At 47.4% G+C, this 15,274-nt stretch overlaps 1 protein-coding gene across 3 annotated transcripts; it reads left to right on the forward strand.

Moving 5' to 3' along the window:
* Positions 1–251: 251 nt before the first annotated feature.
* Positions 252–14,515, forward strand: drc8 (dynein regulatory complex subunit 8). Of its 3 annotated transcripts, XM_014139699.2 has the most exons (8): positions 252–336; positions 483–567; positions 697–769; positions 1,098–1,177; positions 11,200–11,301; positions 13,272–13,314; positions 13,502–13,568; positions 14,208–14,515. In XM_014139699.2, exons 1-8 carry the CDS (start codon positions 312–314, stop codon positions 14,324–14,326), a joined length of 594 nt encoding a protein of 197 aa, XP_013995174.1. In that variant the 5' UTR covers positions 252–311; the 3' UTR covers positions 14,327–14,515. The 3 variants fall into 3 exon arrangements, with proteins under 3 accessions (XP_013995174.1, XP_013995264.1, XP_013995353.1); XM_014139789.2 differs by lacking the exon at positions 11,200–11,301; XM_014139878.2 differs by lacking the exons at positions 11,200–11,301; positions 13,272–13,314; positions 13,502–13,568; positions 14,208–14,515 and adding an exon at positions 1,940–2,087.
* The last annotated feature ends 759 nt before the right edge of the window (positions 14,516–15,274 follow it).

Below are 15,274 nucleotides of genomic sequence, written 5' to 3' on the forward strand. Positions count from 1 at the left end.
GAGACATTAGAACACAAACTGACATTCACTACCAGTGTGGTCAGAACCTTATCTCTGGCCATTTATATCTCGAACTGCTAAAATCAACTAGGGCCACATTCAGTTGCCAAACTTTGTCGAAGGTTGCAGATAGAAATGCATTGAATAGAGCCAACAGATTGCTTGGTCTACATGTCGGAGAGGCATGGCGAGTTCTATTTTACAAGTTTCTACTTGAACTTTCCAAAACATTGAATCCTGCGCTAGTTTAGAGTGGTCCTGCCAATCAAAAACTATATATGGTCTCCTAGCAACAACAGTAAATAAAGAAAATGTCTGAAGACAAGGAAAGCGCAGGTATGAAATGGGCTTCAAAATCTATTTAAATCGTTGTTTTATCGCTTTAACTTGTAGATACAGGTAATTTGAGATACATTTGAAAGGTAGCACTAGTTTCAGCTAACGACGGGCTTTTGATTTGTCTGTTGTATTTGCTGTTGTAGAGGCCATAGTATCGGAGGTCCACAAGAAGATCCGCGCTGCTTTTGATGTGTTTGACCACGAGTTAAACAAGACAGTGGATGTCAGGTGAGCAGAATGATATAGTCAGGCCCACTTAGACAGGCTTACAACAGACATGATACTAAATAGGCTTACCACAATGATTTAGGTTTATACTGTGTTGTATTATATGGTGGTGCTGTGCTTCTGTCGAAGGGAGATCGGCACTATCATCCGCTCCCTAGGCTGCTTCCCTAACGAAGGGGAGCTACATGACGTCATAGCAGAGGTAAGGGCATCCTTTTGATCAAATACATAATAACAGTATACAGTATGTCATTTAGCAGACACTTTTATCCAAAGCGGCTTACAGTCAACCGTGCATATGTACATGAACATAGAGAGGACAACAATGGGACATATTTAACTAACCAGGTATGGCTGGTTTTACTCTGTTTTCTTGAAGAACAAATGCAAAGGTAGAAGGGTGTTAGAAGCCAGGGGACAATCACGTAATGTAGAAGTAAAAAAAGGACCAACACTCACATACTGTAAATTCCCCACAAATGTTGCTACAATTTCAGACCATAATATTTGTGAACAAACTGTTCCCCTAGATTGAGGAGGAGGAGCCAACGGGATACATCCGCTTTGAGAAGTTCCTCCCCACCATGACCAAGGTTCTAATGGAGCGCAAGTAAGAACATTGGAAAGAGGCATTCACAGTGTGAGATGGGGCTGTATCAGACAATGTAAGAACACAGGAGAGAGAGCAGGAGAGGTAGAGAGACATACAATCAGTTGAAACACATTGATCTCAGACAGAGAGACAAATTGGAGGATTTGACTGTACTTGACTTGTCTGGCTGTCTGTGTAGTTTCTAGGAATTCCTAGAACTGGTGCAGTAGGTTTTTCTGGAAACACTTGCCCTGCCTCTGTTCTTACAGGTAGCAACACTTACCTTAGATCAGTGTCTACACTAAGAAAAAATGGTTCCAAAAGGGTCCTTTGCTGTCCCCATAGGAGAACCCTTTTTGGGTTCCAGGTAGAACCATTTTGGGTTCCAGGTAGAACCCTTTTGGGTTCTATGTGGAACTCTCAGTGGAAAGGATTCTATATGGAATCTGATCGTTGTCTACATGGAACCAAAAATAGTTCTTTAAAGGGTTCACCTGTGGGGGCAGCTGAAGAACCATTTTAGGTTCTAGATAGCACCTATTTTTTAAGAGTTGTGGTAAATCGTGGGGTGTTGGGTTGAGCATGCAGAGAAAACACGACTTTACTAGGCAACAAAATAAACATATCAAAATAACTTAAGTTTGGCTCGGTCCTTCTTCTCAGATTCGGTTCCGTGCCTCTCTCTCTGTCTCCCTCGCGGTGTGCCACGGTGCTCCCTTTATGTGGCCTGCACGGCTGGTTGGCACTCTCCCCTAATTACCTCTACTTTGGGACCATCAGCGTCGGGGTGCCCAGCCCGTGTACTCCCAGCAGAGGGAGCCAATGTCACGGAACGTACCTCCCCTCTATCACCAACCCCCGGGGTAGACTTCCGGAATACCGCACACCCCCCTCCCCCCTTAGCCCTGACTGAGAGGGAGGCGTGCTCAGGGCTAAGTTTGCATTCCTCCTGGAGAGCATTGCCGTGCTGTGCCCCTGACCTGTGCATGATAGAGAAAGAGAAACGCTGTAATGACAGATACCAGAAGGTGACGCGATCATTCGTGTCCTTACCGCTTACCATCCACACATTGGGGGCATGGTCAGTGATCAGGGTGAACTTTCTCCCGAGGAGGTAATACTTGAAGGTGTCCAGCGCCCACTTCACAGCGAGGCACGCCTTCTCGACAATCGAGTACTTCTCCCTCGGGCAGAGCTTCCTGCTGATATACATGATAGGGTGCTCCTCACCTTCCTGCTCTAAGGACAAGACGCGTCTGTCTGGACCAGGAGGTCTGTTGAGAAGTCCGGGGTGACGAGTACCGGGTGCGAATATACCGTGTCCTTCAGGGCCTGGAACGCCGCCTCTGTGTCTTCCGTCCATCGCACCGTCTGGGGTAGGTGTGCCTTCATTATGTCTGAGGGGAAAAGCTATTGCGGCAAAGTTAGGCACAAATCGACTGTAGTAGCCTGCTAACCCCAAGAACGACTTCACCTGCCTCTTGGTTCAGGGGACCGGCCATTCCCTAATGGCGTTGATTTTTTGTTATTATTTTTTGTTATTATGCCCGATTCGATAGCCCAGGTACTCCACCTCGGCGTAGCCCAGTTTGCACTTTTGGGGGTTCGAGGTCAGCCCCGGATCCCTTAGTGCATCCACCACCGCCTGTAACCTACAGAGATGGGACTCCCAACTGTCACTGTGCACGATTATATCATCTAAATAAGCAGCAGCGTACTCAACAGTGCAAGACGGGTCCATGAGTCACTGAAAGGTCGCTGGGGCCCCGTGGAGCCTGAAAGGAAGAACCTGGTAGTGGTATACCCCCCGGGGTGGAGAAGGCCTTCCAGTACCCCTTCGTCAGGTCCAGTGTGCTGACGTATCTTGCCTTCCCCAAGTGGTCAATCAGTTCATCCACCCGGGGAATGGGGTAGGCGTCTAATTTACTGACCTCGTTCAGGCCCCGGGAGTCATTGCAGAAGCGGACGGTTCCGTCTGGTTTTGGTACCAGCACTATAGGGCTAGACCACTCACTGTGGGACTCCTCCGGTACCCCCATCTCTAGCATTGTCATCACTTCCCACTGGACCGCCGCCCTCCGGGATTCTGGTATCCAGTATGGCTGTTTACGGACTTTTTCTCCCGGACGTGTGTGGATATGATGTTCCACGAGATCCGTGCGGCCCGGCACCTCGGAGAACGCGGCCGTATTCCACTGGACCAACTCTCGGAGCGCTTGCACAGCGCCTCTCGTTCATGCCACTTCTTCATTAGGTTCACATGGTAAAGCTGAAGGGGTTTTCTCCACCCTGGTTGGCGGGCCTTATAATTCTCCTACCCGCTCCACGATGTTGTAGGGCCCATGCGAAGTACCCATGAATTTGCTCTCCATTGTGGGGATCAGTACCAAGACCTTCTCACCCGGATGGAACTCTCGTGGTTGGGCCCCCTGGTTGTATACGCGCTCCTCGGCGCGTTGCGCCTGGGCCATGTGCTCCCTCACCACTGGCCAAATCACCGTCATCCTCTCCCTTATCTCCTACACGTTTTCCACCACACTGAGAAGGGGGGTCGGTTGCTCCTCCAAGACCTCCTTGGCTAGGTCCAGCAGTCCGCGGGGCCGACGGCCATACAAGAGCTCAAAGGGGGAGAACCCAGTGGACGTTTGGGGTACCTCGCGCACCGAGAACATCAGGTGGGGCAGCAGCTGGTCCCAGTTCCTCCCGTCTCTCTCGATGACCTTCTTCAGCATCTGCTTCCTGCGGAATACCCACCGGAAGAATAACTGAAGAGCTACTTTTGTCTCCCCATTGTGCTTTACTACCTGATACAATAAATTATGCTTGATGTCGAAGTGGGGGTAGCACCACTCAGTTACCTCGGGTAATAGCATGCCATCCACCGCAATCACCTGGCCCCTCGCGTTCTGGAGGTTGAGGTCTTCTAACTGGGCTGTCCCAAACTGGCCCGTGATGATTCCCGTGTCGGTCGATCCGTCGAGTGCCTCCACCTCCATAAAGTGTAGCCTGAGGTTCCTCCTCAGACGATGGCTCGCTTCCCGGTGTGGGGTCATCTCCCTCCTCCTGGTCCGACTCGGGTCCAGTGGACACCTCTCGCGGCGGGGAGTGGGTTGCGCAGGTGACCATCCTTTTTCTTCTCCTTCCTACCTCGCGCACGCCTCCCCAGGCCCCTCCTCCACAGTGACTGTCTACCGAGAATGGGCACGGGCAGGTTAGGAACAGCCCCCACGCGCATCTGGCGCTCCCACCTTGGGGTGGTTAGCCGCACCGGCACTGTTGGGTACCTTTTTGTCATCTCCTCGCCCCCGGTTCGTCTTTCCCCTCTCGTGTGAGCCACTGTGGTTGGGCCAGGGTCACCATGCTGCCGAAGTCCAGCAGAGCGCTGGTGTCGACGCCATCGTATCATACTGGAACCATCGGTGGGGCCGTCTTGGTGTGCGCCCAACAGGAGGTGACATAACTCGCCATCCGGGTTACCCCGGAGCTGGGGGATGCGGAGAGCATTGACTCCTCCCGGCCGGGGAAGGCCATGCAACGTCTCCGGGCTTGCCGCACTCATAGCAGCGCCTCTGATCTAGGTCCAGCAGCGGATGTCGTCGTCGGTTCGGGTCGCCCTCCCGCTTCACAGCCTTGGCTGGTTCCGTCCGGGTCCCCTTCAGCCCCTCGCCTCTCTCTGTGTTTTTCTTCCCCCTCCCTGCGTCCACTCTCTCCGCCCGGGCCCCTTTCAGCAGGTCCTGGGTGTTCTGGTGGGTTTCCACCACAGTCAGCAATTCCTCCAGGCTCTGGGGGTTCATCGCCTTCCTAGGGGAGGGCCTGAAGGTACTGATCTAGGACGACCTTATCGATTGTCGGGAGGGACGGTACGTTGGTCAGTAGCCAGCCCTTGGTCTGGCATACCAGGTCGCTCATCTGAGCGCGGGGGAGAAGGTGGAGGCCAAAGGCCCAGTCATGGACCAATTGTGCACGGCGTGCGAGGCTTAATAATGGCTCAGAATCTCACGTTTGAGTCCCTCATAATTTGCTGCCTGGTCGGCGTTCAAGTCGAAGTAGGCCTTCTGGGCCTTCCCGGAGAGATAGGGTGCCAAAAGGCTGGCCCACTTGGGCTTGGGCAACCCTTCCCTCTGCGCCGTCCTCTCGAAGATGCACAAATACGTCTCCACGTCATCGTCCTCCATTAACTTGACCAGGAACTGATTTGGACCAGACTCCTGAGCCATCCCACCCTTCAACTAGGCTATCTCCGCTATCAGTCTGTTTTGTTGGCACTGCTCCTCCAGCGCTTGCTTCTGGAGAGCCTGTTGCTTCTGTTGGCTGAGTATAAACTGAGCCACCAGTTCCTCCATGGCAATCTCCAGACGCTCGACCCCACGGCACCCAAAGCTACTGAGGTGCCCGTATTCTCCACCATATGTGGTAAACCGTGGGGTGTTGGGTTGAGCGTGCAGAGATTATCACAGAGACAGGGAGGTTCTAGTCAGAAAACACGACTTTACTAGGCAACAAAATAAACATAACAAAATAACCTAGGTTTGTCCCTTCTCAAATTTGGCTCCTCTCTCTCTGTCTCCCTCGCGGTGTGCCACGGTGTTCCCTTTATGTGGTCTGCACGGCTGGTTGGCATTCAAATTTCAAATCAAAATCAAATGTATTTTTATATAGCCCTTCGTACATCAGCTGATATTCTCAAAGTGCTGTACAGAAACCCAGCCTAAAACCCCAAACAGCAAGCAAAGCATGTGAAAGAAGCACGGTGGCTAGGAAAAACTCCCTAGGAAAAACTCCCTAGAAAGGCCAAAAACCTAGGAAGAAACCTAGAGAGGAACCAGGCTATGAGGGGTGGCCAGTCTTCTTCTGGCTGTGCTGGGTGGATATTATAACAGAACATAGTCAAGATGTTAAAATGTTAAAATGTTCATAAATGACCAGCATGGTCAAATAATAATAATCATAGTAGTTGTCGAGGGTGCAACAAGCACGTCCGGTGAACAGGTCAGGGTTCCATAGCCGCAGGCAGAACAGTTGAAACTGGAGCAGCAGCACGGCCAGGTGGACTGGGGACAGCAAGGAGTCATCATACCAGGTAGTCCTGAGGCATGGTCCTAGGGCTCAGGTCCTCCGAGAGAAAGACAGAAAGAGAGAAAGAGAGAATTAGAGAGAGCATATTTAAATACACACAGGACACCGGATAAGACAAGAGAAATACTCCAGATGTAACAGACTGACCCTAGCCCCCGACACATAAACTACTGCAGCATAAATACTGGAGGCTGAGACAGGAGGGATCAGAAGACACTGTGGCCCCATCCGATGATACCCCGGACAGGGCCAAACACGCAGGATATAACCCCACCCACTTTGCCAAAGCACAGCCCCCACACCACTAGAGGGATGTCTCCAACCACCAACTTACCGTCCTAAGACAAGGCCGAGTATAGCCCACAACGATCTCCGCCATGGCACAACCCAAGGGGGGCGCCAACCCAGACAGGAAGACCACGTCAGTGACTCAACCCACTCAAGTGACGCACCCCTCCCATGGACGGCATGGAAGAACACCAGTAGGCCAGTGACTCAGCCCCTGTAAAAGGGTTAGAGGCAGAGAATCCCAGTGGAAAGAGGGGAACCGGCAAGGCAGAGACAGCAAGGGCGGTTCGTTGCTCCAGCCTTTCCGTTCACCTTCACACTCCTGGGCCAGACTATACTTAATCATAGGACCTACTGAAGAGATAAGTCTTCAGTAAAGACTTAAAGGTTGAGACTGAGTCTGCGTCTCTCACATTGGTAGGCAGACCATTCCATAAAAATGGAGCTCTGTAGGAGAAAGCCCTACCTCCAGCCGTTTGCTTAGAAATTGTAGGGACAATTAGGAGGCCTGCGTCTTGTGACCGTAGCGTACGTGTAGGTATGTAGGGCAGGACCAAATCGGAAAGATAAGTAGGAGCAAGCCCATGTAATGCTTTGTAGGTTAGCAGTAAAACCTTGAAATCAGCCCTTGCCTTAACAGGAAGCCAGTGTAGGGAGGCTAGCACTGGAGTAATATGATCACATTTTTTGGTTCTAGTCAGGATTCTAGCAGCCGTATTTAGCACTAACTGAAGTTTATTTAGTGCTTTATCCGGGTAGCCGGAAAGTAGAGAATTGCAGTAGTCCAGCCTAGAAGTAACAAAAGCATGGATTAATTTTTCTGCGTCATTTTTGGACAGAAAATTTCTGATTTTTGCAATGTTACGTAGATGGAAAAAAGCTGTCCTTGAAACAGTCTTGATATGTTCTTCAAAAGAGAGATCAGGGTCCAGAGTAACGCCGAGGTCCTTCACAGTTTTATTTGAGACGACTGTACAACCATCCAGATTAATTGTCAGATTCAACAGAAGATCTCTTTGTTTCTTGGGACCTAGAACAAGCATCTCTGTTTTGTCCGAGTTTAAAAGTAGAAAGTTTGCAGCCATCCACTTCTTTATGTCTGAAACACAGGCTTCTAGCGAGGGCAATTTTGGGGCTTCACCATGTTTCATTGAAATGTACAGCTGTGTGTCGTCCGCATAGCAGTGAAATTTAACATTATGTTTTCGAATGACATCCCCAAGAGGTAAAATATATAGTGAAAACAATAGTCGTCCTAAAACGGAACCTTGAGGAACACCGAAATTTACAATTGATTTGTCAGAAGACAAACCATTCACAGAGACAAACTGATATCTTTCCGACAGATAAGATCTAAACCAGGCCAGAACTTGTCCATGTAGACCAATTTGGGTTTCCAATCTCTCCAAAAGAATGTGGTGATCGATGGTATCAAAAGCGGCACTAAGATCTAGGAGCACGAGGACAGATGCAGAGCCTCGGTCTGACGTCATTAAAAGGTCATTTACCACCTTCACAAGTGCAGTCTCAGTGCTATGATGGGGTCTAAAACCAGACTGAAGCGTTTCGTATACATTGTTTGTCTTCAGGAAGGCAGTGAGTTGCTGTGCAACAGCTTTTTCTAAAAATTTTGAGAGGAATGGAAGATTCGATATAGGCCGATAGTTTTTTATAATTTCTGGATCAAGATTCGGCTTTTTCAAGAGAGGCTTTATTACTGCCACTTTTAGTGAGCTTGGTACACATCCGGTGGATAGAGAGCCGTTTATTATGTTCAACATAGGAGGGCCAAGCACAGGAAGCAGCTCTTTCAGTAGTTTAGTTGGAATAGGGTCCAGTATGCAGCTTGAGGGTTTGGAGGCCATGATTATTTTCATCATTGCGTCAAGAGATATAGTACTAAAACACTTTAGTATCTCCCTTGATCCTAGGTCCTGGCAGAGTTGTGTAGACTCAGGACAATGGAGCTTTGGAGGAATACCCAGATTTAAAGAGGAGTCTGTAATTTGCTTTCTAATGATCATGATCTTTTCCTCAAAGAAGTTCATACATTTATTACTGCTGAAGTGAAAGCCATCCTCCATTTGCGAAGGCTGCTTTTTAGTTAGCTTTGCGACAGTATCAAAAAGAAATTTCGGATTGTTCTTATTTTCCTCAATTAAGTTGGAAAAATAGGATGATCGAGCAGCAGTAAGGGCTCTTCGATACTGCACGGTACTGTCCTTCCAAGCTAGTCGGAAGACCTCCAGTTTGGTGCGGCGCCATTTCCGTTCCAATTTTCTGGAAGCTTGCTTCAGAGCTCGTGTATTTTCTGTATACCAGGGAGCTAGTTTCTTATGACAGATGTTTTTAGTTTTTAGGGGTGCAACTGCATCTAGGGTATTGCGCAAGGTTAAATTGAGTTCCTCGGTTAGGTGGTTAACTGATTTTTGTCCTCTGACGTCCTTGGGTAGGCAGAGGCAGTCTGGAATGGCATCAAGGAATCTTTGGGTTGTCTGAGAATTTATAGCACGACTTTTAATGCTCCTTGGTTGGGGTCTGAGCAGATTATTTGTTGCAATTGCAAACATAATAAAATGGTGGTCCGATAGTCCAGGATTATGAGGAAAAACATTTAGATCCACAACATTTATTCCATGGGACAAAACTAGGTCCAGAGTATGACTGTGGCAGTGAGTAGGTCCAGAGACATGTTGGACAAAACCCACTGAGTCGATGATGGCTCCGAAAGCCTTTTGGAGTGGGTCTGTGGACTTTTCCATGTGAATGTTAAAGTCACCAAAAATTAGAATATTATCTGCTATGACTACAAGATCCGATAAGAATTCAGGGAACTCAGTGAGGAACACTGCATATGGCCCAGGAGGCCTGTAAACAGTAGCTATAAAAAGTGAGTGAGTAGGCTGCATAGATTTCATGACTAGAAGCTCAAAAGACGAAAACGTCATTGTTTTTTTTTCTAAATTGAAATTTGCTATCGTAAATGTTAGCAACACCTCCGCCTTTGCCGGATGCACGGGGGGTATGGTCACTAGTGTAACCAGGGGGTGAGGCCTCATTTAACACAGTAAATTCATCAGGCTTAAGCCATGTTTCAGTCAGGCCAATCACATCAAGATTATTATCAGTGATTAGTTCATTGACTATAACTGCCTTGGAAGTGAGGGATCTAACATTAAGTAACCCAATTTTGAGATGTGAGGTATCACAATCTCTTTCAATAATGGCAGGAATGGAGGAGGTCTTTATACTAGTGAGATTGCTAAAGCGAACACCGCCATTTTTAATTTTGCCCAACCTAGATCGAGGCACAGACACGGTCTCAATGGGGAAAGCTGAGCTGACTACGCTGACTGTGCTAGTGGCAGACTCCACTAAGCTGGCAGGCTGGCTAACAGCCTGCTGCCTGGCCTGCACCCTATTTCATTGTGGAGCTAGAGGAGTTAGAGCCCTGTCTATGTTCGTAGATAAGATGAGAGCACCCCTCCAGCTAAGATGGAGTCCGTCACTCCTCAACAGGCCAGGCTTGGTCCTGTTTGTGGGTGAGTCCCAGAAAGAGGGCCAATTATCTACAAATTCTATCTTTTGGGAGGGGCAGAAAACAGTTTTCAACCAGCGATTGAGTTGTGAGACTCTGCTGTAGAGTTCATCACTCCCCCTAACTGGGAGGGGGCCAGAGACAATTAATCGATGCCGACACATCTTTCTAGCTGATTTACACGCTGAAGCTATGTTGCGCTTGGTGACCTCTGACTGTTTCATCCTAACATCGTTGGTGCCGACATGGATAACAATATCTCTATACTCTCTACACTCGCCAGTTTTAGCTTTAGCCAGCACCGTCTTTAGATTAGCCTTAACGTCGGTAGCCCTGCCCCCTGGTAAACAGTGTATGATCGCTGGATGATTAGTTTTAAGTCTAATACTGCGGGTAATGGAGTCGCCAATGACTAGGGTTTTCAATTTGTCAGAGCTAATGGTGGGAGCCGTCGGCGTCTCAGACCCCACAACGGGAGGAGTAGAGACCAGAGAAGTCTCGGCCTCCGACTCCGACTCGCTTAATGGGGAGAACCGGTTGAAAGTTTCTGTCGGCTGAATAAGCGACACCGGTTGAGCATTCCTACAGCGTTTCCCTCCAGAAGCCATGAGAAAGATGTCCGGCTGCGGGGACCGTGCGAGGGGGTTTATACTAACGTTACTATCTGTACTTACTGGTGGCACAGACGCTGTTTCATCCTTTCCTACACTGAAATTACCCTTGCCTAACGATCGCGTCTGAAGCTGGGCTTGCAGCACAGCTATCCTTGCCGTAAGGCGATCGTTCTCCTGTATATTATAGGTACAACGACTGCAATTAGAAGGCATCATGTTAATGTTACTTAGCTTCGGCTGTTTGAAGTCCTGACGAACCATGTCCAGATAAAACCTCCGGGGTGAAAAAGTTGAATGAAAAAAGTTGAGTGAGGGAAAAAGTAAAAATATACGGTAATGAAAAAGTAAAAAACCGTCAGGTAGCAAAGTAAGATCGGCAACAAAACGCACAGCAGCGTAAACAAGTCTGCAAGTTCTCCCCTAATTGCATTCTGCATTCTGCATTCCTAATTGCATTCTACATTCTGCTAATTGCATTCTGCATTCTGCATTCTCCCCTAATTATCTCTACTTGGGACCATCAGCGTCGGGGTGCCCAGCCCGTGTACTCCCAGCACAGGGAGCCCCTCCCCTCTATCACCTCTATCACCAACCCACAGGGTAGACCTCCCGGGATACCACAGAGTGTAGGGGGCAACTAAATCCTACTCCAAATACAGACAGAGTACAGTCATGGCCAAAAGTTTTGAGAATGACACAAATATTAATTTCCACAAAGTTTGCTGCTTCAGTGTCTTTAGATATTTTTGTCAGATGTTACTATGGAATACTGAAGTATAATTACAAGTATTTCATAAGTGTCAAAGGCTTTTATTGACAATTACATGAAGTTGATGCAACGAGTCAATATTTGCAGTGTTGACCCTTCTTTTTCAAGACCTCTGCAATCTGCCCTGGCATGCTGTCAATTAACTTCTGGGCCACATCCTGACTGATGACAGCCCATTATTGCATAATCAATGCTTGGAGTTTGTCAGAATTTGTGGGTTTTTGTTTGTCCACCCGCCTCTTGAGGATTGACCACAAGTTCTCAATGGGATTAAGGTCTGGGGAGTTTCCTGGCCATGGACCCAAAATATCAATGTTTTGTTCCCCGAGCCACTTAGTTATCACTTTTGCCTTATGGCAAGATGCTTCATCATGCTGGAAAAGGCATTGTTCGTCACCAAACTGTTCCTGGATGGTTGGGAGAAGTTGCTCTCGGAGGATGTGTTGGTACCATTCTTTATTCATGGCTGTGTTCTTAGGCAAAATTGTGAGTGAGCCCACTTTCTTGGCTGAGAAGCAACCCATACATGAATGGTCTCAGGATGCTTTACTGTTGGCATGACACAGGACTGATGGTAGCGCTCACCTTGTCTTCTCCGGACAAGCTTTTTTCCGGATGCCCCAAACAATCAGAACGGGGATTCATTAGAGAAAATGACTTTACCAAAGTCCTCAGCAGTCCAATCCCTGTACCTTTTGCAGAATATCAGTCTGTCCCTGATGTTTTTCCTGGAGAGAAGTGGCTTTTTTGCTGCCCTTCTTGACACCAGGCCATCCTCCAAAAGACTTCGCCTCACTGTGCGTGCAGATGCACTCACACCTGTCTGCTGCCATTCCTGAGCAAGCTCTGTACTGGTGGTGCCCCGATCCCGCAGCTGAATAAACTTTAGGAGACGGTCCTGGTGCTTGCTGGACTTTGTTGGGCGCCCTGAAGCCTTCTTCACAACAATTGAACCGCTTTCCTTGAAGTTCTTGATGATCCGATAAATGGTTGATTTAGGTGCAATCTTACTGGCTTGTGAAGCCCTTTTTTTGCAAAGCAATGATGACGGCACGTGTTTCCTTGCAGTTAACCATGGTTGGCTGAGGAAGAACAATGATTCCAAGCACCACCCTCCTTTTGAAGCTTCCAGTCTGTTATTCGAACTCAATCAGCATGACAGAGTGATCTCCAGCCTTGTCCTCGTCAACACTCACACCTGTGTTAACGAGAGAATCACTGACATGATGTCAGCTGGTCCTTTTGTGGCAGGGCTGTAATTCAGTGGAAATGTTTTTTGGGGATTCAGTTCATTTGCATGGCAAAGAGGGACTTTGCAATTAATTGCAATTCATCTGATCACTCTTCATAACATTCTGGAGTATATGCAAATTGCCATCATACAAACGGAGGCTGCAGACTTTGTGAAAATGTATATTTGTGTCATTCTCAAAACTTTTGGCCACGACTGTAGGTGTGTCCAGAAGGAAGATTATTAGCTACCTCTTATAGCTAATATAAGAGGTAGTCGTAGCTCCCTGATAAAACATGCATAATGATCCTAACCTGTTCCTGCCTGGTCTCAGTTGTAGATAAAAACTCTGTTGGCAGCACCTTATACAAACATACTATGATTGATATAGTTGACTTACTTGCAGTGATGTTCTGTATGAGATTGTATGTTTGTGTGTTAAAGGTGTGTGTGTTCTGTAACTTCTTATCTGTGTGTGTGTGTGTGTGTGTGTGTGTGTGTGTGTGTGTGTGTGTGTGTGTGTGTGTGTGTGTGTGTGTGTGTGTGTGTGTGTGTGTGTGTGTGTGTGTGTGTGTGTGTGTGTGTGTACTCTGCAGGTTCCGGCCCATCCCAGAAGACCTGCTGCTCCAGGCATTTGAGGTAATGGACTGTATAGGTTCTGTATGTAGAGTGTGTAGGTTATCTTGGATTAATTCCCTCTATTGCAGACTGTATAGATTATCTTGGATTAATTCCCTCTATTGCAGACTGTATAGGATCATACCTTGGGTTCCCTTATGATCTTTATATTTGCTAAGAGGGAAAAACATCTAAAATATCTTTGCAGGTTCTAGATAAGCAGAAAAAGGGACATTTGGAACTGGAGGAGCTCACAAAGTATATGACACAGGAAGGTAAGGTGAAAGCAACATAGAGGTCCTTACATAAAACCACAGAATCATTGGCCTGAAGTCACAAATATATCACATCTTGTCACTGTTTATTAACATTTATGTGGGCATTGTGTAAGGCAAGATGATATTACGCCCTCTAGTGGTCCAAGGTTTAGACAGACACTGACAGATAACAATCCACTCTACAAGCGTTATATGATTATATATCTCCCAGAACAACAGTACAGTCTCTGGTTGACTTTAGTGTTTATTCTTACCAGTTTCCAGTGTGTTGGTTCCCTTGGACCAAGCATATGTACTTATGACTTATTAGTATGTAATAGATGCTCAGCTGGAGTGACATGTAGCATATAATGGGTCCTCAGAATCAACCTTGAGAAACCCTGCTAGGGGGTGGCAGTAGCCTCAAGGTTATAAAGGCAGGCTGGCAACTGCCATCAATACCTCAGGAGCCACCTACTGTCGTTGTGCCCTTGAGCAAGGCACACCCTAAACGTCTCCAGGGGTGCTCCTCTGTGTGTGTGTGTGTGTGTGTGTGTCTGTGTGTGGAGTGTTTGGTGCTGTGTTAGCAAATGTTTTGGCTGTCTCTGTATAATGGCTCGATAAAGATCTATTGTGGGTATGTGTCCCTCTCTGCAGGAGAGCCCTTCACCCAGGAAGAGATGGAGGAGATGTTGTCAGCTGCAATGGACCCTGACAAGAACCTCATCTTCTACAAAGACTTTGTTAGCATGATGACCTTGGATGACCCCAGATAGACTCTGTCACACACACACGCACGCACGTACACACCAACACTCACAAACACATACACATTCCTGCTGGGAGTAATGACAAATGTAACCGTTGTCTTGCGTAATTGTTATATTGTTATAGTCTAATACAGAATATAATGTGGTATTGTAAATGTTTGAAGTGTCATAAACATTTTTGGGCTTATCGCCAAATATTGTACATCTCCCTCTGTTGTGCTAGAGGCCTGGCCAACTCCAGTCCTCGGGGGCCTGGCTGGTGTCACACTTTTGCCCAAGCCCCAGCTAACATACCTGACTCCAATAATCGACTCATCATGATCTTCAGATAAAAATGCAATTATTTTAAATCAGGTGTGTTTGCTAGGGATGGGGGAAAAGTGTGACACCAATCAGGCCCCGAAGACTGGAATTGCCCAGGCCTGCAACTAGACCATGCATGGGTTTATTGCCAAATATTCTCCCTCTGTTGTGCTAGGCCATGCAGTGAAACCAGATGGCGCTGTGTATCCACAAACAACATGCAACACCAGGCTGTAGAAATCACCGCAGCAATATGCTTTCATTCACAATACCACCACCACCACCTTATGTGCATAATCCTCGGAATGCGAAGCACAGATTAATTGAATGAGGATATTCATGAATAGGACTATAAACTGGAGCTTTTGTTATTTTTGTTATTGTTAAATTCAATTGTTGTGTTCTGCGTAAAACCTCTCCAAGGAGTTATTCAATAGCTTATTGCATAGACAAACCTTGTTTCTGTGGTGGTGGTGATGATGATGATGACGATGATGATCCAATTTTATTTGTCACACTCGCCGAATACAACAGGTGTCGAGTTAACCGTGAAATGCTTACTTACTTAAGAGCCCTTTCCCAACAATGCCGAGCTAAAAAGTACGAAAAGATGAGCAAAAGAATATAGATGTATACAGTACCAGTCAAAAG

This window comes from Salmo salar, chromosome ssa01, assembly GCF_905237065.1.
Source record: "Salmo salar chromosome ssa01, Ssal_v3.1, whole genome shotgun sequence".
In the NCBI taxonomy this organism is placed as follows: Eukaryota; Metazoa; Chordata; class Actinopteri; order Salmoniformes; family Salmonidae; genus Salmo; species Salmo salar.